Source organism: Parasteatoda tepidariorum, chromosome 4, assembly GCF_982258835.1.
Source record: "Parasteatoda tepidariorum strain Cologne lab strain chromosome 4, Ptep-v5.0, whole genome shotgun sequence".
NCBI classification, from domain to species: domain Eukaryota; kingdom Metazoa; phylum Arthropoda; class Arachnida; order Araneae; family Theridiidae; genus Parasteatoda; species Parasteatoda tepidariorum.
In genome coordinates, this window is record NC_141758.1 from 5,033,865 (window position 1) to 5,061,434 (window position 27,570).

General features: G+C 30.3%; 1 protein-coding gene across 2 annotated transcripts; it reads left to right on the forward strand.

Annotated features, from left to right (window-relative positions):
* The first annotated feature begins 1,419 nt into the window (after window positions 1-1,419).
* On the forward strand, window positions 1,420-25,085 carry LOC107456186 (protein-L-isoaspartate O-methyltransferase domain-containing protein 1). 2 transcript variants are annotated; one of them, XM_016073973.4, is made up of 5 exons: window positions 1,420-1,744; window positions 4,019-4,338; window positions 5,746-6,020; window positions 7,843-7,969; window positions 23,838-25,085. In XM_016073973.4, the coding sequence occupies exons 1-5, from the start codon at window positions 1,725-1,727 to the stop codon at window positions 24,917-24,919; spliced, it is 1,824 nt and encodes a 607-aa protein (XP_015929459.3). In that variant the 5' UTR covers window positions 1,420-1,724; the 3' UTR covers window positions 24,920-25,085. The 2 variants fall into 2 exon arrangements, with proteins under 2 accessions (XP_015929459.3, XP_021000939.2); XM_021145280.4 differs by lacking the exon at window positions 23,838-25,085 and adding an exon at window positions 15,262-17,851 and having other exon boundaries at window positions 1,462-1,744.
* The last annotated feature ends 2,485 nt before the right edge of the window (window positions 25,086-27,570 follow it).

Genomic DNA, 27,570 nt, shown 5'->3' on the forward strand with positions numbered 1-27,570 from the left:
TCAATTACTGTTGGTTCGTCTTTAGTGTACTGGCTTTAAGCAACTTTAACTGTTTACTTTTAAGCAACACATTGCACATCTTTATTACCACGACACTTCCATCAATCAGCCAATTTAAACCTTTCACCAAGATCTTTCTCCCTAGATCTCCAATAATATCTCCAACATTTCAACACACGCGACATCTATATTGTATTTTCTAAAAATGTGATACATGGGCTTATAAGTTTGACACAAGGGTTATCTCGGATTTTGAATCGAATTTTTTTTTGAGAAAATTATTCAGTAAATAACTGTATATATTTTATAATTGTTGTTGTTGTTAATTTACGTCGCACTAGAGCTGCACAATGGGCTATTGGCGACGGTCTGGGAAGCATCCCGGAGGACGATCCGAAGACATGCCATCACAATTCTGATCCTCTGTGGAGGGGATGGCACCCCTGCTTCGGTAGCCCGACGACCTGCGCGTGAAGTCGAGCACTTTACGGTAGCACAGTTTAACGAGGACCAATACCGCACACCCTCGGTCCCTACGCAGACTGATCCAAGTGGTCACCCACCCGCACACTGACCGTAGCCAGTGATGCTTGACTTCGGTGATCTGCTGAGAACCGTGTCTTAACGATCAGTCCACTGCGGGACATTTTTTATTAATTTTTTTATTTTTATTTTTTTTCTTTTTATAATTGAATACTTACAATTCAAGAAGAAGAACACTGCCGATACCACATGATTGAGTTCTATCACGTGCTTGTGCCCGGCGTGCTAACATTACTGAAATTAGGCTTATTTTATTATCAAGTAAAATTGATTTTCGAATCAGACTTCATTGGATACCTGAAGTCAAATACATCACATGCACGTGTGTGCGTGTCTGCATCAAACCTGATTGACTGCTAAATCGTAACATAAAGAACCCACGCATGACGCCGCTAAAAGATATCCAATAGCACAAAACCGCACACATTATACCTGTATTGATTGTTATCACTGACTGATAATGAAATTATATATTTAGTTCAAACAGTTAATACTTTTGAGAACGTTATTTTAAAAGTGTACTTTACATCTTTTTATTTGCAATGAAAGTAATGAATAGAAAACGTCTTTAACTTTTTAATATACAATAAATGCTTTCTCTTGTCCTGAGTAGATCATTTAGTTTCCTTATAAGGGTACCAAGGATGATTCCTTTTAACATTTCACAATGAATTTGTTAAATTATATGAAACATTCAATTTTTAATAAAGGCTCTGAACTTCTCCCGCTACACTATAATGCCAGTTCATAGCAGAGGAGAACGGAATTGAAAATCGCCAATAGCATCAAAAATACACATTTCTAGTAAACCCACAATAAAGAATGAGCGATAGCGATGTGAACAATGACAAAATTAACCAATGAGAATTACGTACTGAAATATCAGTATCGGTTGCCAAGATCTTATCAAGCAACAGCATTTTGAAACTAAAGATTACAAGTAAATACATGAAAGTTAATTTAAAATATCAAAATATTCATCATCATCAACATTTCTTATTATTATTCGTTAATTCCAGCTCTGATATTAGAATTATGTAATGGCTTATATGACTTATAACAAATTTCTGTATTTCGTATATTCTATTCACTACTAGAAAAGACCATATATTATCCATCATTTCACTAGCTACTGAGAAAAGTTATTTAATTTTTTGTTGGTTAGTGAAAACAAGGACTTGATGGCGAGATCTCTTTCACAGTAAGAACTACTAAGTTGAAACTACATTTTATACAGAACGACTTTAGATTTGAAGAACATAGCTCCATTAATTAATATCAAGTCAATAAATTTTTTCTTAACAATATTTTGTGATCTTACTTGAAAGACGATATTTCCTTTGCATTGTATTATCGATTCAATTTAAAGCGTCATTTGTACAATCAATAAAAAATAGAATAAAGAAAGAAATTTGCACAATCTAACTTGACTATTATTCCAGTTTTTAATAGTCTAATAGTTTTCATAATGACAATTTTTGTAAAAAACTTCTTAAGCTTATGCCATATTATATGAAAACATAAGCCTCGTTTAATAGAGTGCTGCGATGGAATATTCAGTGCTTTTAAAATTGTATTAGAATAAGATGACTCAATTTTAATGACTATCCCACATATAATATTATAAGTATTTTTCACACTATCTGTAAGTTTTTCAGAATATTAAGTTAGCCATAAAATATGTTAATGGATGTTTGAAATGAGTTTAAATTTTGAAACTAAGCAATTTTGAGAATTAGTAATTTTGCTTTCCCTTAAAATGAGCTTTCCTAGCATTATTGTTTAGTAAACAATGTCAGATAAAATCCCTCTTGTTATGTAGTTCTGCATCTAAAGAATGCTTCTTGTACAAAATGTTCTAGTTTAGTGTTTATCTTGATAAAATTATGCAATTTTTTTAACAATTAAGGACTTATCTAGAGATTAACTTAATATCTATTATCTACTTCTGCAACTAATTACCTACTAGCTTATGACTGACAAGACTTTCAGGTTCAGTATTGGCTACATAATCTATACAAATTCTTTATCTACCAAAATTTTAAAAATCTTCTAGTAATATATTTGAAATTCAGATAAAGGAAATTAAATTAATGCAGTTTTTATCTAATATAAACATGGATCTTTGTGAGAAAAAAAATCTTTTAGGTTTAATTTTTAATATAAAAGAGAACAATTTTAGTTTAAAGGAATATTTGAGTAGCAAAATAATCAATTAATAATAAATAAAAATTTACTTAGTTTGAAGAAATTATGTGAAATATATATTTCATAATAATTTTTATACATATAAAATCTCATTCCATTCATATTACCTACAAGTATAATAAAAAAATTTCGCGGTGAAATATCTATATTTTTCTTGTTCAACTTTTATCTTTCAAAACTAACACATATAAGGTTTTTACTATATATTAATTTTATTCTTATCAATGTTTTTTTTTCTATCATTCATACACCCAATAAAGAATCGTTCACTCACTTAATTTGAACTCAACTCAGTTTATAGTTCCTATCATAGTGATTCAGAATGGGTTATCCCAATTTAGGAATGTGAATTAACTTAAATAACCAATTTAACTTGAAATCCATTTTAGCTTAAATTACCAATTTAAGAATTTTAAACTCACACCAATTTTTAAACATAATTTTGAAATCTATGATTCATGTTTCACGATAGATAATGTTTCAGAATCCAGGTTTTTTTTCTGGGGAAGGGAGGTTAAGATACAACTCTTGGATTTAATTTTTTTCTTAAAATTAGAACAATTTTAATTGAAAAATAAAAAAGAAATATTTTCTACACAAGTTCCATGTCTTGTAATTCACCAATTGTTTGTCCTGTATTTGTGTCTTACCGACTACAAATACAAAAAATTATATTTCTGATTGAAATGCCTATATTTTGTTTATCTTTAACCCATGTAGAGTTTTTATCAATTTAATATTACTATAATAATAATACTATGTATTAATTTAATATTTTTGGTCTATCAATGGTTTTTCTTTAGCACACTCATAGTTCTTATCATTCACTCACTCATAGCGATTCAAAATTGGTTATCCTCCCAATTTAGAAACATGAATTTATATCCTAGCAATTTAAGAAATTTAAACTCAAACCAATTTTTAAACATAATTTTAAAATCTATAATTTGTTATGAGCAATGTTTGAAAATCGAAGGGTTTTGTTTGGAAAGAGGGATGAGATATTACCCCCGTAAGAATAACAACTCTTGTGATTAATTTTTACTTCAAACCAGAGCAGTTTTAGTTGAGTAAAAAGAATACTTTCTACAAAAGTTCCATAATTGTTTTTCAGAATATTTAATTAAATCCAAAACATTTATTTTTAATACTGACCCTAACTAGTTGATAAAAAAATTCTATTTTTAAAATTTTCATTCGCTATGTATTTTATGCCACTTTCTTTTTAAATATTGTAGCTATCATCTTATACAATTTATGCACACAGGTTGTTTTATGCTCTTGGAGGCTCTGTCAGTCCAGGTAAGAGCAATGATGAGCTGATTGACCATCTTATTGATGCAGAATTTATCAGGACACCGGCCATACAGCGTGTATTCCGTTCTGTGGATCGAGGTAATTATTACCACCCTAGCCACCGACAAAATGCTTACAAGGATATAGCCTGGAGAATGGGAAATTTGCATTTATCAGCCCCCTGTGTTTATTCTGTGGTAATGGAAACTTTGAAATTGAAACCTGGCCTCTCATTTTTAAATCTTGGAAGTGGTAGTGGATATCTAAGCACAATGGCTGGTTTACTCTTAGGTTAGTATTGGTTGATTTTGTTAATTGATTTATTTACTGCTACTTTTTAAAAAGCATTGTTCAAAGTTCCTCATAGGAATAAAAAAGGGCAGGGTGTTCCTTCACTGAAAAAGGTATTTTTAGTTAAAGGACACTTACTTAACACCAGGGTTGGAGTTTTTGCCGGCAAAAACTGGTAAAAACCGGCAAAAACTGGTAAAAACCAAATTATCTAAATTGCTGATTAAATATTATTACAAAATACTTGAAACAAATTTAAATCAATCATAAGGAATAATAATTTTGATACATTACATGAAAGAATTATTTTTAACATATTAATAATTAATATAAAGACAATAATTTTTAAAACATTAAAGTTTTTGACCTCTTTTCATTTTAGAATCCTTAAATAAATGTTTTTTTACAAATAAATAAATATTATTATTTGTATAATATTATTATTATTGTATTATAAAAAATTATTATTTGTACAATAAGCTTGATAGATATTTTATGCTTTAAATTATAGTTATATTAATTTAAAACAAGTTCATTTCACTGGAAAAAGAGAATAATTGCAAATTTTCCAATCAATAATGCTTTAAACTACTAAAATCATATATTATTACATTATGATTTAATTATGGAATAATAATTTTGTTAATTTTTTTGTAATTATTTATATTTATACTATATATTTCAATTTTAGGAATAATTTCGTACCAAAAACATGTTTTTGTCCTCTCATCTTGGAAATATAGGTTTTTGCCACTTTTTGCCAAATTGCTTGGCAAAAACCTGTTTTTGCCAGGACGGTTTTTACCGGTATTTACCATGGTTTTTTCCACCTGCGGCAAAATCTTGCCAACCCTGCTTAACACTGTAAAAAAATTTAATATTATGTAATAAGCCGACAGGACTTTGCATCAAAAAGGTTCTGGGCTCCAAATCCCGAGCAAGGCATGGATATTCTTGGAGAATTTTAGGAATTACTCCATGAATTTTAGGAGAAATTTTTAAGAGTTTGATTTTCTGTGAATGGACTTTTTTTAACCATTAGAATGATATGAAGAAGACATAAAATGATTATAAATTAATTTCTTTTCTTAAAGTTATAAACTGCAATGAAATAGAAAAATAATTGTGATAACAATAAAATAAAAGAAATAGATAAATAATTGGTTTTTGATGTGCTTCCAACAGCAACTTTGTCAAGGAAATTTTATGTTAGTCAAAATATTTTGGTTATAAAACATCCTCTCGGTACTTTAATTTCATCCACTTAGGTAGGAAGAGACCTATTTTTTCCAGGTTGGTTTGTTCCACAGTGGAAGAAACTTGCCATCCTTGCTCATTTGTGAATAGAATTTTGTGCACATAGTAAAATTTGACATCTCTTAATTCATATTCTTTGTTGTCCCTTAGGTCAGTATGGTATAAATCATGGGATTGAATTTCATGAAGATATTGTTGAGTATGCATATGAAAGACTAGATGAGTTTCTGAAGAACTCAAAAGTTGTGGATGAACATGATTTTTGTGAACCAGTTTTTACTTGTGGCAACTGTTTAACTTTAGATGCTAACGTTCAACAGTATGATAGAGTTTATTGTGGTGCTGCATGTCCTGAAGAATATGAAGCATATATAAAAAATCTAGTTAAAATAAATGGAATATTAATTATGCCATTAAATGATAAGGTAAATATATCATTTTAATCATTCTCTGGTTGTTAACTTTAAAGCATAGAAAGATACAGAAAAAAAAATTCTCGTTTGAATTAAAGATATTTCAAAAAGTTTTTTTTTTTGTATTAAATTAGTTTATCGTAACGAGTTTATTAAAATAGTACTACATTTTGTGTTTACATAAATATGTTTAAATTTTAAAAAAATTAATTTTCAAATTCAAAATGTAGTGTAAATTCTTAATAAGTAGAGAATTAATTATTTCCTAGATAAAGTCCTTTCTTAATGCATAATTCTGTTGTACAAGCTGTAAAATAATTTTTTTTTTTTAATTAAATTCTATTTTTAATATTGTGGGACAATTTAATTTTTTTTAAAGTTATTTAATCTTAATTTTGTAAAAATTTAAAAAACTACTTTGTTTATTATTGACGCAATTGTTGCTGAACAGATAATATTAATTCAATACTTTTATCTTTTCTACGTCAATTGGATTACAGACCCGCCTACACTCAGACTTATGACCTGGGTTTCATGCCTTTGCATCCTATCTCAAACACTCAGGCCATCATAATATTTCTTCGTATTTTTTCCTTCTGTGTTTACAATTCAATGGACCTGAGCAGCTTTGCATGCGGCACCATTTTTTAATATTTTAAATTTTCAAATTTTAAAAACTTCTATGTGAAATAATATAAATTCAGTTTTCAAATAATGCATTAAACATTTGAAAAATAAACTTAAAGAAAATAAAAGCAAAACAAATATCTACCTCCTTATCTATCTATTGATGTTTTAACTTTTTAAGATTGTATACAGAAAGACAAATGGAAGACAAAATGTTTGATAGACAAAACAAAGAATTTCAAAATAAGGAAAGAGTTATATTTGAAATCAGAGTTTTTAATTAGAACTGATTCAACACTTGTATCAAGTAAAAGCTTTTTTTTTTTTTTTTTTTTTTTTTTTAGTTTGAATTTGACCACATAAATATGCTCATGCATTTTTTTTTTTTTTTTCCATTTTGGTGAATTACACATCCCAAAGGACAAGTCAAGACTTCTATTCTCATGATTTTTGGAGCATTTTACATACTATAGCGCATGAGACGAATCATTATTAAATGATCTTTCCATTTTTTTTAATAAACAACTAGAAACTTGAAAACTTTAAATTTCTTGACTCTCTGGTTTAGTGCATGTATACATTTTTGATATTTACATTTGGTTTAAAAAATAAGATAATTTCTAAGATCTAAGTCTTACTTGATGATAGGTGACTGCAAAAGCACACAGCAACAATTTGTTTGCCAGTGTTTTTATGAAAAATTTAAAGTTAAGAAATCTAAATGATTAAAAGCTAATTTTGTCATAGCCCAAAATGGAAATCTATTGCAAACAGTTATATTAACTCTTAATTTTATAGAACAAAAAGAAATTTGCTTACCATACCCCTTGCAATCATAACTTTTAGGTTTTAAAATATCACATAGTTATATTAGCTCTTAAGCAATTATATGCTGCACAAATAAATCAAAATCTTCGGAACTTTTTTTTTTAGTTAATAAAAAAATTAGGAATAAAATTATAAAATTCATTTATCCAGAGTAATTATTTTTTAACACAAAAAATATGTAAAGATAATTCTTTTATTTAGTAATCATCAAAACATTTGGTATTTTAAAGAAGGTAAAAAAAAAATTTAATGACAAAATACAAAATTTGAATGATATTGAATAGCAGATATTGAGCTATAAAGTTTAAAGTTGTTTATTTAAATGTTCAATTTCAAATGCTGTTATGTATCTGATTACTATATTAGTAATTTTTTGTAGCTGTTAAAAATTACAAGGGTGAATGAAACAAATTGGACTACTGTAAAGGTTTTATCAGTATCATTTGCTCCTCTTATTCTTCCTCCGTCTACAAAGAAAGGAGAAACTATAGACCATGCTAAACTTGGTATGTATTTGTTTATTTAATATTTAGGGAAAGACCAACTGCTTTTCCTAGTTGTCACTAGGACTGGGCAGTGTAAGAAATTTTATATCATAATGTATCGCCTGTTAGGCATCACAATTTAACATATGATCGGTCAGAAATCTTTAAATCAATCAAATAAACAAAAGGAATAAATCTGTAACAAAAGAAAATATTAATTCTAAAAAAATGCTTTTATAACAGTGATTACCAACTGGCGGTCCGCAAACTAAAATATATTAGTTGTTTTTGCGGACCATTTTCGTAAAAAATTTATATGGGTTTAAATATTTTTCTTCTGTTTAAATAATCTAAATTCTTCGTTTCTGTGAAATTTAACATACTAACAGTGCAAAAAAAATTATTTCTCAGGTTTTACATCCAGAAAATAGTTATTCAAATACAAAAATAATTGTGTATGTTTGTATTTTGTGAATATAATTTAGCAAATGAGTATCAGAACTTTTCTTAGAGAAATTCTCCCATTTAACTCTTTGAAATCACTTATTTTGGAGGAAATTATTTACATTTGTAAATTTTAAAACGCATAAAAGAGGGAATGAATATCATGTTTTATTAATTCCTTGAATTAAATATCGCATGAGCGGAAAAGGAAAGAAAAAAATATTTCAAATGCTCGAGAATTTTTTTGTTGCTCTAATTCCTAAAAGTCGGGGAAAAAACTTTTAAATTTATCATAAAATTAAATTTAAAATTTATTAGATTGAGTTCAGAATGAAAATGTAAGATAGCAGAAAATTCGCAGCGATCGCAAAGTAACAGTAGGTCTACTAAAAATAATTTACAAGAATCATTAAATCCCGACAGACAAAAAAAAAAAAAGTGACATAATAATGCACAACAAAGCAATCGCTAAGTAGCAAAACTCACACTGAAAATAATTTACAAGAAACTTTAAGTCCCAACGAAATAAAGTGAACATCGATCAGAAAATAACGTAAGTCCTGCTGAAAATAATCTCCAAGAAGCCTAAAATCCCAATAACAAAAATGCCGCATAAGGAAGCTAAGCATTGTATTCTATATTTCAACGCTGATCCTCGCACTAAACCAGGAGTTCTGATTCAATTCGCTTTTCGGTATTCAACATTACGAAACTAACGTCGTTTTCATAGCTAGACGCAATCAACATCTTCGCAGCTAGCTGAAATCAAAATAGTACATCAACACAGTGACAGCGTGAGTGTAACCAAGGATCCTCACATGTTATATCGTTAAACCACGAGCATTGTCTTATACCGGCGGCTTAAATCAGATTTCTGATGCATCGCCTAAAACGAAAGTCACCTGCTAATATATGCGTTACATCGATATTTTGCTATGCATCGATTTGTCGCCCAGTCCTAGTTGTCAACAACACAAACTTAAGTATTTACGTATAAATATATATGACTAACTTGGCTTTTAAGTTTCTTAATTGATAAATGCCAAAGGGATTGGTTTTTAACTATTTTTAATTCTTGACTGAATATTTTTTTATCAAATATATTTTGAATGTTAGTTCTTTAAATAGTCTTTCTATATTTAGTTTGCTTCTTTTTTTTAATTTCGAAAAAGAAATGTCTAAATTTTTAGCTTTGTCTTAACCACTTGCGGTTTAGTGAAAGGGCAAAATTATGAGAATGTTACTCCCCTATACACTATTTTTCTATCGAAGCGCATGGAAAAACCATTTTTGTAATGCGGAGAAGACTGCAGGTTAAAAAACGACTTTATATGTGTAGAACTGTCAGTGGGTTAAACAATGGATAAGTTCTGTGGCATAAACTCTGAAAATAGCTTCATAATTGCATCCTAATTCAACTTTTAAACGTTAACAATAGTTCGACTATTGACTTTTTGAATAATCCTGTTTAAGTTTTACAAATTGTATCATAATTTTTATTCAGGGATGAGTTATTTTTCTGCTTTTTGTTTTCTTTAAATTTAATAAAAAGAAAAATGATGCCTTTTAAAAATGATTCTGCTTTTCAGAATTATTGAACAATATAGGGGGTTTTTTTACGTTCTTTCCTACCTATGTAAACACGATTTAAAATTACATTCACTGGATTTAAAATCACAAATAATATTTGTTATTTAAAATAACACAGCACAATTTGTATTCACTCAATTTAAAATTACACATTGAGAATAATGATCGCGCTATTTAAACACCTTTACTTGGAATTTATATTCACACAACTTAAATATCTCACAGAAAGTTATTTCTATTCACACGATTTAATACTTCTCATTACGATTCATTTTCATATAATTTAAAAATCATACATATAAATTCGTATTCAAATTTTTAAAAAATATTGATATTTTGATGTTATAAACTTTTTTTTTTTCAATACCTTAATAAGTAGCATATACATATGGTTATATGTTACTTACATACTTTTTTTGCTTAAATATCAATTTTTTTTTTTGTGTGTGTGTTATGTGTTTTGGGCATAATATTTTTAGATTTTTTACCAAACTCATGCCTGTTACTTAATTATTAATTCTTTTTTCAATATTTTGTTTAATTCTGTAAAAAAATAATAAAGTAACAGAACAGATCAAAATGTAAACAAATTAAAATATTTGATTTATTGTTGTCAAGAACTTATAGAACATTCCAACTGAATCTGTCTGAATTGCACTAATCAGTTCTTAATTTCCCAGTGCCTATTTGTATAAATTTTTATTCCAATAAAAAGCTGCAGTAAAATTACGTAACGTCCACGACTAAAAAACATTTTCGATTATAAATGAAAGTTGTTTATTGAAACACTTTATTTAACAATCATTAAGAGAAAAAGTTAATATCTTCAATCCAAGGCTCAAAATTATTGGAAATGTATCATAATTAACAACTGTAAAACAGGCTAAAATAAATAAATATCGCAAAATTAAATTCGCAGATTTTTTTTTAAATAGATTCTTGAATTGATAAAATAAAGCCGTATACCTTAATGCCAAGTTTACAAACTATTACAATAAAGAACGACACTATTATCTGAATTCATCTTGAAAAACCTTTTATTTTATTTCATATACAATAATTTCCTTTTAAAATTCTGCTATACTTGTAAATTCATCAATATATTTTCAGTGTTAAAATGAAATGTTTTAAAATTAAGATTGGGTAGATTTTTCATTGCCATCTTGATTTTTTGCGAAAAGAAGGAAGTATAAAAAAAATTATGTTATAATTTCACTTAGTTCTTTATGTGCATTCTGAAAAATTTTAACGAATTTATAATATTTCTAAAAATGCCATTTCACAAATACTGTAATTTATTATGAATAAAGTAGTAATGTAGTTGATTTATTTAAGATTTTTAATACTAAGAGAAATTTTAAATCTATGAAAGTCAATTAAAAAAAACTTTGAAAACCTCATATTACAATGCATTTTAAATGATTATTTCTCTTTTAAAGAAAATATTATTTAATTCAAATGAGTTTTTATTGGGGGAAGAAAAGAAAAAACATCAGTTGGATTAAATCAATGAACCCTGGCTTAAACCCTAGTGTTCATAAAAAAAATATCAATGTCATCTATCCTCCCCCCCCCCACACCCATGACTGTAATAACTCAAAAAGGCTTACTTTGATGTTAAATAATAGATTTTTTAAAAAAGAAAACCACCAATATTAGCAACAAAAAAAATTTTTAAAGTATTTCCTAAATTAATATTTCATTCTAAAATTATTAAAATATCAAAGTAGTACCGTTACTGTGTGATCTGAAATTCAAAACTACCTGAAAGTCGCACTTCCCAAGTTTTTCCTAGACCTCCTCAGTTTCTAGTTATCTCAAATTCACTGAATATTATATATTTTTCTTCCTGAACTGTTGTATATACCTGTACCTGTTATATTACCTGGAAGAATAATGTAAGTATTTCTTTTTCACTGTTATATTCTAATTTTTATAAAATACCTATGATGCCAATGACCTTTCTTGGTAAGTTCTAAATGCAAACTATTGCTAAGAAAAAAATTTTTCCCTATGAAAATTTAAATTTCCAGCTTTTATCGTTAAAAAAAATAAAAGAAACACTCCAAAAAGTTTTTTAAAAAAGTGCTAATTTTGTAAGGTACATTTGCAAAATACTGGGTACATAAGACCTCTGGTTGATGTGCCTTGCTCCTTGGAGCTGCCCAGCCTCCAAGTCTAAGATGCATTTAGCGTTGAATTTTTTTTTCTAGTTCTCATTCATTAAAGATATAACTCTAAGGAAATTATGTTTCAAATGTCTTAATTGCAAAATTTGTTTAAAAATTTAAGTTTTTTTATTCCAATTTTACAAAACTTAGATTCTTTTTTCAGAAAAATGTCTTTATTAGATTTTAGATTGATATTTAAGTTGTGTATAATTTTATATATATTATTTAGAAATTAAAAACTTATATTAGATGTTTGAATGTTTTTAACTGCCTTATTCTCCTATTACTTAGGTTTTATTTATTTATTTATTTTTACAAAACTTTGCTTTTGAAACTAGATTAGTGTCATTAAAAGTAAATTTTTTTATACAATTTTTATTGAGTTTTGAAATTCATAAAGTTAATTTAATTAAGTTAAGAACTTTAGTCCATGGCAATAAATAATAATGCCCTTTCTAAAGTTAAAATTTCTCATAGTTTGGCATCTTTTGATCCAGGATGTCCGTGGCTGTGTAAAAAATATTTATCTGGATAGAAACTTTTCTATGAGAGTTTTATAACTTTTTTATTTTTGCATTTCTTATGGTTTCCAACATTATTCTCCAGTACAAAGATAAATCAACTTTCTTTGGTTGTTTGTATTACTATTCACGCTGAGTTATCAGAACTGATCTACCCTACTTTTATTCATAAATTTTAGATTTTAAAGATAATATAGCATAAAATTAATCATTCTGGTGAATTGTATTAATTTTAATTTAGCTTTTTTCCCCTTAAATATCTGTAAATTTATTTGTAAATACCAATATAAATCCTTTTGAGAAATGTATATTTTGTTATTTTAAAATGCATGATAAAAGCATTTAACTTTATTGCTTATGCATGGGAAGTTAAATTAGTAAGTATACTGAATGTCATGACAATTCTCTGCAATTTTTTAATCAAATTTAATTTTTTTAAAAATTACCCAAGCCCATGCAACTGTGTATCCAGTAAAAAATTATATCATACCTACTACCTATACATTTCATAGCCCAAAAAATCATTTGCAATTTAAAGTTGAAATTATTGCATGAAATAATTTTTTTCTGACTCATGAATAATTATTAATTTACTTCTTATCAATAAATTCTTCCTAGTCATTTATTTTTAAACATTTGAGAGGCCAATATTTTTTATTATTTTTTAAACTAAAATTTGATGAGAAATTGTTTAGGGGCTTTTGCCATCAATAAAATCTATATATTATGAGTTACATACGAAACTCAGAATAACAAATACAAACATAATTTGAATGTGAATAATCCAATTAGTTTCGCGTCAAGCTTTCTCTTAAATTTCTTTGATATGTAGTTAAAGAAAAGCATTTTCTTAAACAAACATATCTATCAGAAGGTTTACTTTCTATCGACAAACATGGGTCCTATGGTAATCAACTGATACCTTCATTTTTTTTCTATATAATTCCTAAGTGCTGCCTTTAAAAATGAGAAGGGAAAAAATATTTAAATTTACGATGAAATTGGCACACATTAGTCGCGTTAAACAGTGATAAATTAAATGCACGATTCATAACTTACCAGTTGTAATATCGTAATAAATGTATCAAGATTTTAAAGACCACATGAAAATTGGTAGCTCTAATTGTCAAAAAAACATTGAAACATCATTTGGATTTGCTATGAAATCAGCAAAAATAAAGTTAGTCAAAATGTGATTACTCAAATTCGAATTTAGCACATTGCTATATCGTATTAAAAATATTGGGTTTTTAAAACCATGCAGAATTTCTTACAATAACAGCTGAAAAAGTGATCGGGAAGCAACAGAAATGTACAATAAAATCTGTGCAATTCAAAATTTTGGATATATTTTATTTCATTTATTTATTAATATTTTTTTTTTTTTTTTTTTAAATTTATTGTGTTCAGAAGCTCTCTCAGGCCGCACATTAACAGTCAGTGGACTATATGTGGCCTGCCGGCCACGAATGGTGTAACCCTACTCTAGGAAAAAAATTTATGGATACTAAGATTTTTATCGAATACTGGCTGAATACCCCTTGTTTGTACAGGGTGAAAAGAAAAGGAATCTCAAAATTAGTACTGAACAACACTATGAAAACATTCACCGAACTGCCGACCCTTATTCCAATGTAGCTAAAATAATTTTCAGTTTTTTTTATTTATTTATTTATTAATACTTGCTGCTCTTCCTGGTGGCTTTTTGTTATTAAATGAAGCAAAAAGCATTTTTTGCAGTTTTTCCCATCAGAATAGACAAAAGACTAAGTGAAGATACAGGACTGGGTCTAACTTTATACAGTTGACCATCCATTGCCTATTCCGGCTCTTGTGCCAATAAAATCTGTATGCTTTCATAAATCAAATGAAACATGTACACATTTTTTATCTCTTACTTGTAAAGATATTTTTTTTTTAAAAAAAAAAGCTTAGTTTAAAGTAAAATTAATGATTTATTATGCTAAATAGACTGTCTGGAAATCAGTCTTTACTCGCAAACTGCTTTGTAGCTGGGAGTGCCTCTTCTTACTAGGTAAGCAAAATGGCAATTGCCTTAAGTCATCTCACTCTTCTGTAATTGATTAACAACATTTGTATTACAGAACTGTTTGATATTTTCATTTAAACATTTTCTTCACATTTAAATTTCTATACTTAATTATATTGTACAGGATGGTTAATCTGATAGTACTTGAACATTCATAGCTCCAGTTCTACTGAACCAAACCAAATGAAACTTTAAACATGAATCGTGTTGGTGAGATTTCCATTGGACTAAACTAATTAGAATTTTTTTTTTTACTACTAAAACCAAATGTAAAGGGTGCATATTGTTGATTGTCAAGTCATTCACTAGTGCACTTGTATGTAAATGCGCAAAATATTCCATTAATCTCCGCTTTTTTTTATTATTATAATTCCAACACTGCCTATTTGCAATATTTAAAACTGCTTTTTCCTATGGAAACCTCAACTGCATATGTGACATAAATGTTTTATAAAACTGAAGCTACAGGTCAGTTTAATTTGAACCATCCTGTATTTATTAAATTAAACTTAACTAATAGTGTTTAACTTTTGGTAGGTGACATAACCCCTCCAAATCTTCAACAGATATGTCGATTCAACATCCGTTCTATGCTCCGACAAAATGTTGAAATAGAGCATCCAAAACTGAAACTTAATCTAATTAAAAATGAAAGTAGACCCAGAAGGCAAGTGCGACGCATCGTCATTCCATTTTTTGATGAAAGTGACTTGAGCAATAGCCAAAGTGATTCGGATTACGATTACGACTCTGACAGCCCCGAATACACCATCAGTGCTCGACTCCCCACCCGCATGTCAATATTCCTAGAAGATTTTCTAAGGCGTCATGCAGAACTTCAGTTACTCAGACAAATGGAAGAGGATCGACACTCCAGTAGCAGCGATTCAGACGCAGGAGCCGTAGAAAATTTTAAAGCGGCACCGAATACCTCAGATAGCCAGAGTCAGACTGAATTAACCATGGAAACGAATAAAACAGAGCAGCAATCCTCCGACACCGAACTCTTCTCGCTGGTAACTGTTTCGAATATTAAGCCACAGAATTCTAGCGGCGAGTCTGACAGCAATTTCAATCAGCCACCTAGTCAATCCACTCGAAGCAAGAGAAAAAATACTTTAAAGCGAAAACATGTCAGCTCTAATACCAGGCAGCATGGGGCAGGTGCCAGCACGACCGATTCACCCGAACCTAAGCGAAGAGCTAAGCGTACTGCTTCTACTGTTGTTTGGAAAAGAGTGGCAGAGTTGAAAAAAGAAAAGGAAAAAACAGAAGCCGATGAAGAGGACTCTGATTTCACTTACACTTATTTTCTTTTGCAAAAAATTGGAGCATTACCCCTTCCACCATTTCTTCTAAGATATCTTAATTACAGGAGAGAGAATATGTGAACTTAGTTGTATTACAATTATATAAAATGTTAAAATATTTCTATAGTTACTACAGAAAATTTTTATATTTTATTTTCTGGAATTATGTATTCAATATACTTGGCTGTATTTAATTCAATATTTTATTTATATAAGGCTGTGCCAACTCTTTTTTTTATTATTATTATTTAATTTTTTTTAAAACACCCAAGTTTTCTTGTTTGAAAAACCTCACATACAGGCATTTAAAATATATATATATATATATATATTGTAGTCACAATGTTACATGAGATCTTTTATAATAAAGAAATAAGGAGATCTTTTATGATAGCCAAATGGAAAGTGGATATGCATGATAGTGTCAAAATTACAGTAGCAGTAGCGGCGTTATCATTCAGGGTTAAGAAAGAAAGCAGGAAGAATATACTACAATTGCTTATAATTGATTAGTAAGTTTGCATGAGAGCATTTAAAACGAATGCAAAGTAGTGATAAAGGGCAACTGCTTCCAAAATGGAACAACGTGCTGTACTATGATTTTTGATGGCAGGTTATTTTAATCATACAGAGTGCTGCACATAAGTGACTAGTACTCTTCGATTACCTCACATCATCACTACGACCAATAAATTCCTTGGAAGTCATTGTGTTTGCTTGACCTCAGAAATGGTTTTTGCTGATCTGATATTTATGTTCCTCCATCGTACAAGCACCATTTGTCCTAGACAGTGCCCAACATAAACAACCACCATTTTAGCAATGAACGAACTTTAAAAATCATACATTGTTTAGTTTCTGATTGCTTCCATTTTAAATACAACTTTGCATTCATTTTAACTGCTCTTCGACAAACTGGTTAATTAGTTGTACACAATCTGTAATACAAGGCAAAATGAAGGGTCACCACTTTTTTCATTAAAAATGTACCACATTCTATTTTTTTTAATAAACCCTGCACTATTATGAATATTTTTTTTAATATTCTGAAAACTACTTTTCTTTCACACTTATTTCTAAAAAATATCCGGTGAACCTTTTAATGTTTACCACATTTTGACAATTGCTTTAAAAGGCATTCCTTCCATTATTGGTATTTTATTTTATTTTTGAGAAGAGAATCAAGTTTTAAAAAACGACCTCTGGCCAGTAATGGAATTTCTTAATTATATCCAATAACGCCTTTATAACCATGAATGCTTTTGCTACAGTATTTCTGATGCTGTCACACACGCACACAACTTTTCATTTTGTTATTAATGTTTTTAAAAAAAAAACCTAAACATTTATTTTATTTTAATACCAGGTACTTTCAATTTAACTGAAAATTAATCCATTTAGTGGCAGATTTTAATATTGATCATCATAACCTTTTTATGATCGTGTGATATCATTGTTAGATTTTTTTGAAGATACGTTTTTATGCTATTTCCTTCAGAGATAAATTTTAAGCATACACATCCTTTTCATTGTGCTATTTAATTACTATAAAATAAGCAATATCGGCAAACTTTTTTTCTTCCTTGAATTATATCCAATAATTGTATAAATCCCTTACAAAATTTAAAGTACATTGTAGAAAAATTTATACATGTATATTTGTATATATGAAAATAATGCAAAAATTTAGAAAAGTTTTGAGTTATGTAAACTTTGGTTTAAAACACTTTTATTTTTTCTTTGAAGTATATTTATATAATAGTTAAACAACAACATTGAATTATAATATGCTATCGAAATAAAATTTTAACAAGTCATAATGTTGTCTTCATTACAAATTTTTTCATTTAAAATAAACACAGGCGTGCAGTAGTTTTGTTGAACAAAATATTATGTTTGTTAAACCAATAGTTTTCTCTACTTTTACTTTTGTTAATGTATTAATTTTTTTTTTTTTTACACATACAGTTGCATGGGCTTAAAAAATGTGTTGTAAATTGTCATAATTTATATTTTATTATGAAACCAATTTAGAATTGGCAACCTGATTTCAGTATAACTAAAAATTGTGTAACAATTTTGGTCTAGCAAGTTTTTTAAAAATTTTATTTAAAAATCTGGTTTATTTAAATAGGACATTCTTTAGCTTATTCATAATCATATGTGATATCCTCCATCAGAAAGACTCCATACCGTTTTTAATGTGTGCAAACTCTTTAAAAGTGAACCAGTTTTCCGCATTAACTGAACTTTTACAGGGATGAGATTCTTCCGCGGATATCCGCTTTTTCTCAGATTTTTCCCGCTAATTTCCGCTGAATTTTTTTTTTTTTTTTTTTTTTTTTTTTTTTTGCACAAGTTAAAATATTTTATGAGGATTTTCCGCGGAGCGAAATTATTGAAGCCCTCATTCCTCCCTCTGAAGTTTCTCTAAAAATCATTTCCTTGGGATAAAACTGGTTGACCTTTATACAGGGATGAGATTTTTTTCGCTTTTTGTCTCTCGAATTTCAGCCTTTTTATCAAAAACTCAGATTCTCTAAAAGTTTCGTTTTTTAAAAATCTAATATCGTGTTTTGCATTTTTAAAATCGCGATTTTATTATCAAACATCGATTTTCGTATTTACCTGATTTAAAAGTTGAACGTTGCGATTCTTATTCAGGCCATTTAAATATTGAACATTACGATTCTTATTTACGAGATTTAAAAAAACAATATCGCGATTTGTATTTACGAGCTTTTAAAACCCTATGTAGCTACGCGAGCTTAAAATCCAATGCCGTGATTCGTTTTTGCGGTTGTAATATCGCGCGATTTTAAAATTATGCATCTTGATCTAAAAATTACGCATCATGATTTGTATTTTCGCATTTTTTAAATTCGATGTAGAGTTTCATATTCACGTGATTTAAAAGCCTCATATCGGGATTTATAATCATATGGATTACAAGTTTAAACAAAAATTTGACAAAAAAAAAGTGCGATATATATATATATATACTTGGATTTCCTCTTTTTTACTTTCTGACTGCTCTCATCCCTGCTTTTATCATTAAAATATTCAAAAGAAATTTATCTTGCTTTAATATTCAAATACTTGATTAATTAATATTAGGTGGTTAATAAGGATTTAACATAAAAAATTAATCACTTAAAGGGTTAAACAGATTTCAAGCCATGTGTCTTTTCTATGAAATGACTATTGTGGTCTGATGAGACTATCTTTAAGAAACCATGTGTTAGCTTTCAGTTAAAAGAGACGACAGGTGAACTCTTGTGTGTTGCCATGTTACCTGCTTTAATCCTCACTCATTCTCTGTCTGAGTTTTTGAGAAAATGGCGAATGAACCGTAAAAAATTCTACTGAAAGAAAACTTCTTTATTTAAGATACTAATTTTTGAGTATACTGTGAATGACCCAAATTGGTGGTTGTGGTCTTCCACCAGTTAATGTTGACAATCACATAGTCGCTTTGGTAAATGACCCAATTATATAAGCTGGGTCTAGTTAAGTTCCACTGCCCAGTATACACTAAACTGATGTTTTTTAAGGTTTAGTGCCATTGCCCGGTATGCCCTACATCAATGTTCTTTTAAGGTCAAGTGCCACTGCCCGGTATGCATTTAACCGATACTCCGAACCCTGGTATTTCTCCTAATCTATCCTTAACAGATATTGAAATATCGAATAAATATAATAATATAAACGAATAAATTAATATCAAATCGGAAATAACAAATATTTCGGACATTCACCGAAGCGATTATGTGATTGTTGACATTCACCGGTGAAAGTGACATAGAAATTAACAATATTTCAGAGAAAACCGTAAAAACTCAATATGCCAATTAAAAGGTCATTTTAAGGCATTAACAGGCAATAATTCTCATAAATAAAATGATTCCTTTTAATGTGAATGGCGTCATGTTTTTAAACAAAGTAGGATCTCTAAATTTTCACGTTTGATTGACGTTCTGTTAAGTTGAGGATATTCTTACAAAGAATTCCCTTTCATAATCCCTGGATACAAATACCAACATTTCTGCTATGGGAAATTATAAATTCAACGTAATCTGTTAAATAATTGATTTTAATCAATAAAATGCCTTTTCATTTGAATTGGCTAAATTGTCGTAGAAACTCCAGCCTATGAAGGATTTTTTATTTTTATATATACATACAGGGTGTAAAAAAAAAAATAAGCAACTGTCAAATATCTCGAAAAATATGCATCAGATCAAAAAAGTGAAAATAGTCACATTCAATATTTTTAAAAGTTACAAAGCTCGATCTTTTAACTTTGAATTCTTAAATATGAACTCCTATTTATTATTGCAGATTCGGATTCTCCAGAAAAAAGTAACCTTGATTGCGTTGTAGGTTTATACATTTTGTTTCACATGTAACCGAGAAAAATTAAATAGGATACAAGCTGATTTCTTAATCAGCTTGTATCCTATTTAATTAACTTGTAACTTGGCTGTTTTAAGAAGATAAAAATAGCCAAGTTACAAAAAAAAAAATCGAATTTTTATTTTGAATCTGATGGGTCGTTACCCACCATTTTAAACAGTTCATACGCTTTTTAATTTTCCTGGTTATCTGAAGCAAAATGCATAAACCTTACTTTTTTTCCAGAGAATCCCAATCTGCAATAAAAAAAAATTTGAGGCTCATATTTAAGTTTTCGAGATTGTACCGATCCCGTGGGTGGGAATAAAAAGTCTAGTTTGACATCATTAGTTTTTTTTTTTTTTTAAATGCGTTTAGTTTCACTTTATGATCTGATATATATCTTGCTAGATATTTGACAATTTCCAAATTTTTTTTTTTTTACCTCCGTATATATATATATCAATGAACAAAAGAGAGATTAAAAGTTTTCTTGTGAAGTATCTATCAGTAGTCCAACTATTTTCAAAAGAATATACTCGTATATGGTAAAATGAAATTTTAAGGTTTTCCTTACTCCCCTGTATTTTGTACCTCTGGCACCAAGTATTAAGCTATTGGTCATGTCAAACCGTAGGCGAACGCGTAAAGATGCTGTGGGAAAAAGGACAAATTTCAGACCTAGCTCCAACTTAAACCTTCTGTTATATTTATTTTTAAACCTGTACGTAACTAGTTTTAACACAGAGAAATTTGTTGTGTGAAGAGGGAAAAATCAATTATCAGGTTTGATGATTATATATAAATTACAGCTATTGCATTTTCTCAAGATAATAAATTTTTATTTAATTAACTCACTGACCGTTCTGCACGTAAAAAGTCGCATTTGAACCTGCAGTCTTTTCCTCATATTATAACCGTCGTTGAACAGCCGAGCCAATTATGTGTTTAACACTACTAATGTTAAACTCCCTAGCTTTGTAGTTTTGAACCCCATCCGGAAGACAAGGCAACTCCTGGATCAAGTATGGTGAGAAATTTTGCCTTCGTGGAGGACTTATAGATGGAACTAACCCTCATTGAAAACCTCTTACACTTAGCCTAACGGCAAAGGGGCTCTAACCCATGGTTCGGATCGACCACAGTGCTGACGTAAAATATCCTCAATGGTTCATGGGTTAAAATCCCCTTGCCGTCTGGGTAAGCATGGAAGTGTTTTGTGGTTTCCTTTTACATACAACGCAAATGCGGATAAGATCCATCAAAAAAGTCCTGAACCGAGGTAAATTTCTCCCAATTTACTTAATTCAGGGACTCCCTAGTGTTTTGGATTTTGTTCAAAATTTCAAGGCTTTGCAGTTGAACACCAATAGTCGTTAACTCAAAAATTGGATCGACTGTTTAAAGACGGTTATAAAATGAATTAACCCATTGTGCTGCTTTAGTGCAGTGTAAATACAGTATTATTACTACTTCATTTTGTGACGTCACCTGCTAGCCGAGCTTATGGCAAAAATCTTAAATATTTACCTCGACTTTGTTCCAAACTGAAACACGTACTGGTTTTTGAAGAGACTTTGTCCCTCTCTCTACAAAGAAACAAGTGTGACACAAGTAAGTTATTGGACAGGTTAAACCTCTTTCCTGTCTTCAAAAAAAAATTGAAAGCAACAAACCTGGCTACTACAAAAAAAATGAAACTAAAGAGTAAAGTGCGGCTTTCAGGAGAACTCCAGACATCAGTCCCGTGTCGTAGCGGCGGATACCATGGTTACGAGGAATTCGAAATGCGCTCTCTCGACAGCCCCAGACTTTTAGTCTGGAGGAGTTCTAAAAGCTGCACAATAGGCTGCCCCCTTCCGCATTTTAAAAAAAAAAAAAAAAGAAACTTTGTTATGGATGGTGTTTTCAATAGAAATGTAAACAATAACAATCTCGAGCTCGGGACCTACTCTAGTTCCGGTTGAAAAGTTTGCAGCTGCTTACTACATGTTATTCTGATAGGCGATGTTTTCAATAAAAGAAATAAATTAGATAATTTCTGAGCTCAAATCTGCCGTCTTTCATAAGATATTAATGTTATTATGTAATTCTGGGGAGTTTGGAGAGAAAATGTGTTTTAGTTATTTTGTTATTTACTATTAAAAAAGGTGACATGGTTGCTAGATTTTGAATAACTCGCTTTTTTGGCAGTCTTGATTTGGCCTCTTTCCACTTGTTTATTACTGTTTGTTCGTGTTGCAAGCTGTGCACCATCTTACGTTAGTGTTGACACTTTTAGTATTGTAAACACAAGCATAGTAAACATAAGTAATCAAATGCATTGTTTGCAAGAATCTCAAAACACAATGATGCCAAATGGCTTTAAAATACAACTGGAGCAGTAACCCGGAAATTTAGGCAGTCCCGAGCTTGCAGCGTTCCCTAGTGTAGAAAACACCATCCATAGGATTGGAAAATATTAGACTGTTTTCCAAATAACTTGAGAGTTTAACGATTATAGTGATGACGGATTGCCACTGAAGTTAATAAAATTATTGAATTACTTTAACCAATGAATCGGGATTTTATAACTTCCTTTAAAACTGTATGTTTTTGTTACTTTACGTTGTATACAAACTGAAATCATGCTTTATGCAGCACAACGTCATTGGCTATATAACTCGTATTTAAACTATATTTCCTTTCTTTTTCGTACTTCGTAATGTTTGGAAACTGTGAAAACACGCCTAATGTAGCAGGTCGTAAGTAACCTAATTTTTTCCCCTCTATAAATCAATCGGGGAATATTATTACAGACTTGTTTAGTTCGCTATTTGCTGCACTTTTTACTTCCTGAAAGCATTGTATTTCTTAATTTTTGTGTTATTCTTTATTAATGTAAATGCTATTTTTTTTTTGTTGTTTTTTTTTTTCGATTACAAATAACGATTTAACTATAAAATTTCTGGTCTCAATGAGTTAGTCTAATCAGAGTCCGATTTATATTTATACGATTTGATTACAATTTCTCTTAGATTAAGTTATGGAATTATAATAGTGGAATCCCTCTCGATTTGTGTAACTGGTAGGCCTTTACTACCACGAGGTACAGTGCGCCAAAAAAAAAAACGAACCACACTGAATATAAATTTGACAAGCCGTGTTTACAGACAACGGAAAACTACTTTCAGACGCCTATTTTTAGTTCTCGTTTAAACGAAGTATGCATTCAGGAAAGGAAATGTTTGTTGACGGTAAGTTCGCACGATCTGAGGATGCCGTATCCAATTAAAAGATCACGCGAAAAATTGTAAGGAGAAAAGTTCGTTATCTTATACCATAAAATGAGTTATTACTTTTGAAACACCCTATATCTTCTAATAAGTGGAATTAAAAAAAAAAGTAACAAAAATTCATTTTTGACAGGTGATATTATCCCTCCCACGCTTCTTCAGCTATGCCGTTTTAAAGTTCGTGATCACCTAAGAAGCAATATAGAAACTGAACACCCGAAATTGGTAGACAATCTAAAGAAGCTGCCACCGAGGAAAAACTTGAAGCTGTTCATTATCGACTGCGGCACCGACTCAAATAACGATGAAAGCGATAGTGATGATGATGGTGGCGGTGAAAATCTGGATAGTTTCTCTCTGATGATGCGAAGCGTACACCGCACATCCTTTCTGTTGCGCAACTTCTCTTCTCAAGTCGATTACGCCAGTTCAACTGAGAACTCTGAAGTGGGCGGCGGCAGGGAAGAAGAAGAGGAGGAAGACGAAGTTTTGAAATTCGCAAGTTTGACGACAGTTCGAGATGCAGTTGAGGAAGAAGTTGACAGCAGCGAAGAAGAGAAGGAATCAGAGGAGACGACGGAAGGTAAATGTTTGCCAGTAGTTCAAGACCATCAGGCAAAAGAAGTAGTCGATAACTTGTCAGAAAATGAGAAGACGAAACGTGACGCTGAGCCTAGTGGAGTTGGATCAGCCAGAGTTAAAAGAGCAACAATAAGTCAAAATAAAATGACCAGCACTTCGTCTAAAGATGAGGAAGGAGTAAAAAATTGCTCTAAAACTGGAAGACGATCGAAAAATGTATCTAAAACGAGTACTAGCTCCACAAAGGTTGAAAAAGGAGCGACAGTCGGCCAAGATTTTGCAGGTAGTTCGCCTAAATTCAAAAATACTAGTGCTCCGAGCTCATCTCTCGATTTGAGTTTGCCGCCTAGTCGATCTACTAGAAGCAAGACAAATGCTTTGAAGCGAGAGCTTTTGAGTTTGGATGATGGGCCTAGCACAAGTGCTGGCTGTAGTTCACTTCCACCAAAAAAGAAAAGAAAAAAATCAAAACCAACCACCCAGGAGACATTCAGTCGTGGTGTTAAACTAGATTCAAATAACAAAATTTTGGAAGAGTTCAGCCATACTTATTACCTCACTCAAAGAATAGCTGCGTTGCCACTTCCACCATACTTGAAGAAGTATATGAATTATGAAAGAGAAAACTTCTGATAAATCGTTCGCTGTAAACAGGACAAACAGATTCCGTTTAATTACCCATTATCTACGTTTCCCCCCACTTCTTTTGAATTAATCTGAATCTATTTTTCTTTTTGAAATTCGCCCCATCCATTGTTTATTATTCAGTTATGTTTTAATAAACGTAATTCAAAAAATCTGTCTTTTGTGAATATTTTTCTTGGTGCAATTTTTAAAAAAATGTTCCGTTTACAATCCAGTGTGAAATGTTTATCAAACTAGAAGCTACTTATTGACAAAAAAAAATTCACACATTTTTACAAGAAATTTCTTAAAAATAAGTAGTTTTATTTTCTTGCTGGAAAAAGTAATGTGTGATACAAAGTAATTGGCACAAATAACTATAAGCTGCCTTGGTTAGCTTTCAAAATTATCTTGTGCAATAAGTGAACTTCAATGACAACCAAAGCCGAATGCACAACACAACTGTATTTAAATACTCTAATTCTTCTACCTTCGCCTCAATTCTATCATCCTAATTATTTTTAAATAAATTATTTATAAAAATTTTTCATCGTCTAAATGTTGCACGCATGGGAGAACTGAGGTTTTAACTTTTTTTAGAGATGTCATCGATATTGTCAAAGTTTTTTATATATTAAATGTTAGTTAAAAATAAATCTGTTCGGCGGCCATTTAATCACACAAACCACAGTAAATATGAGTTCAGGACATATCAACATGGACAGAAGCAGCAGTATTAAAATTATTTCCATAAAAATAGAAAACTCATTCCAGTACTTGCTGTACTACTTTCTCATGATCCTCGAGCCATAACTTGAGTACTGACTGAGTACCGTAAAATGTATTTACAGTAAAACCTCTCGGTAGCGACCGCTCTCCGTTCCACTGTAGTGCAAATATGCCAACTTGCTCCGGACAACAAACATATATTTTAGAGTGGTAGTTTATAAATTGTGATTCTTGGTTTAATAAATTCAATTTAGTAGGTTTTTATTCACCACTATTTCTAAATAATTAGTAGGCTTACATAATTCACCACTTCATACCTGCCAACTCTTCCGGATTTTCCGGAAGATTTTATTTTCATATTTAAAGTGGTAGCAATACTCAGGTTATTCCAATTAACTTTTTGAATTATAATGATAATTATAAATGAGTTTGACCACCACTACATATAAATAATTACAATAAATATATGAAAGCATAATAATCCTTGCCCAAGCGAATTTCAACGGGATCAAAATATAAATGTATTTTTGAGTCAGATTGTTTTTCGTTTATTGTTTTACAACCACTCGGAAAGAGAGAAAGTTGGCAGGTATGCCCCTTTATAGTACTTATGTCATGCTATGCCTTATAATAGCAAGCAAAAATAGTCAAGTATTTGCAAAATTTACTTTGTAGTTCTTTACCGCTTTTTTAATTATTTTGGCGTGTCCGGAGCAGTTGGCATCTCTGTTATAGTACTTTAGTCATGCTATACCTTTTAAAAAGCAATCAAAAATAGTCAAATATTTGCAAAATTTACTCTGTAGTTATTTACCGCTTTTTTAATTATTTTGGCGTGTCCGGAGCAGTTGGCATCTATGGTAGTGGTCACCTCCATTGACTTCAAAATTATTATCGAGGGTACATGATTTTTCGCCAACGATTTTAATTTTAGTCAGTATTATTTTCTTGGTGGGGAAATGCCACTTGCTTTGGCGTCATTCAAAGACGGAACGATGAATAAAATTTAGCGTCTATAAACAGAGCCTGTCTAAGGTAGGGGCAGTTGCCCCGGGACTCAAATCGAATAGAAAGTTCCTTTTAGGTTTTCTTCTTTAATGAACTTTTTTTAAACAAAATATCAGTACAGTGTCGAATACGTCAGTTATGTTAGCTTCTTCATTAATCTATCCTATGAACACAAAAGATCTATTCGTAAATCCATGGCTTTCTAGTGGGGAACTCAGCTAAATTTTTGCTATTACGTTGGATAAATTTGGTCAATTAAAAGCCTGTATTTTTAGCTGTCGCAAAATGCTACATGTTTACAAAAATATTGAAAAATTTGTTAAAGGTGTGTCAAAAAATTTATTTTCAAAAAAAAATTTCTTGTTCCGTGAATGAAAAAAAACAAACAAAAAAACATATCTTTCACACTAACAAATTGGCGCCTCACTCTGATAAAAACAGTTACCGGGGCAAATGTTTTTTTTTTTTTTTTCACAATAAAAGGCTGAGGAGATAGAACGTTCGCTTCCAATTCAATCCCAGCGATGGCTGGTCGATACGAATTCCGCATCAACTGGCTTGCACCAACCACAGTGCTGACGTGAAATGTCCTCAGTGGTTGACGGATCACGGGTTAGAGTCCCCTTGCCGCCAGGCTAACCGTGGGATGTTCTCGTGGTCTTCCTCTCCATGTAACGCAAATGCTGGTTAGTTCCATCAAAAAGTCCTCCACGAAGGCAGATTTCTCGCAATACATGAGGAGTTCCCTTGTCTTCTGGATTGGGTTCAAAATTATAAGGCTATGGAGTTGAACATTAGTAAACCCAAAAATTGGTCGGCTGTTCAACGATGGTTATAAAATCAAATTAAACCAAATCTAGCTAAAATAACATCCAAAAGAAGTAAATGTGTGGGAATAGGCACAACCTGTACTCTAAATAAGA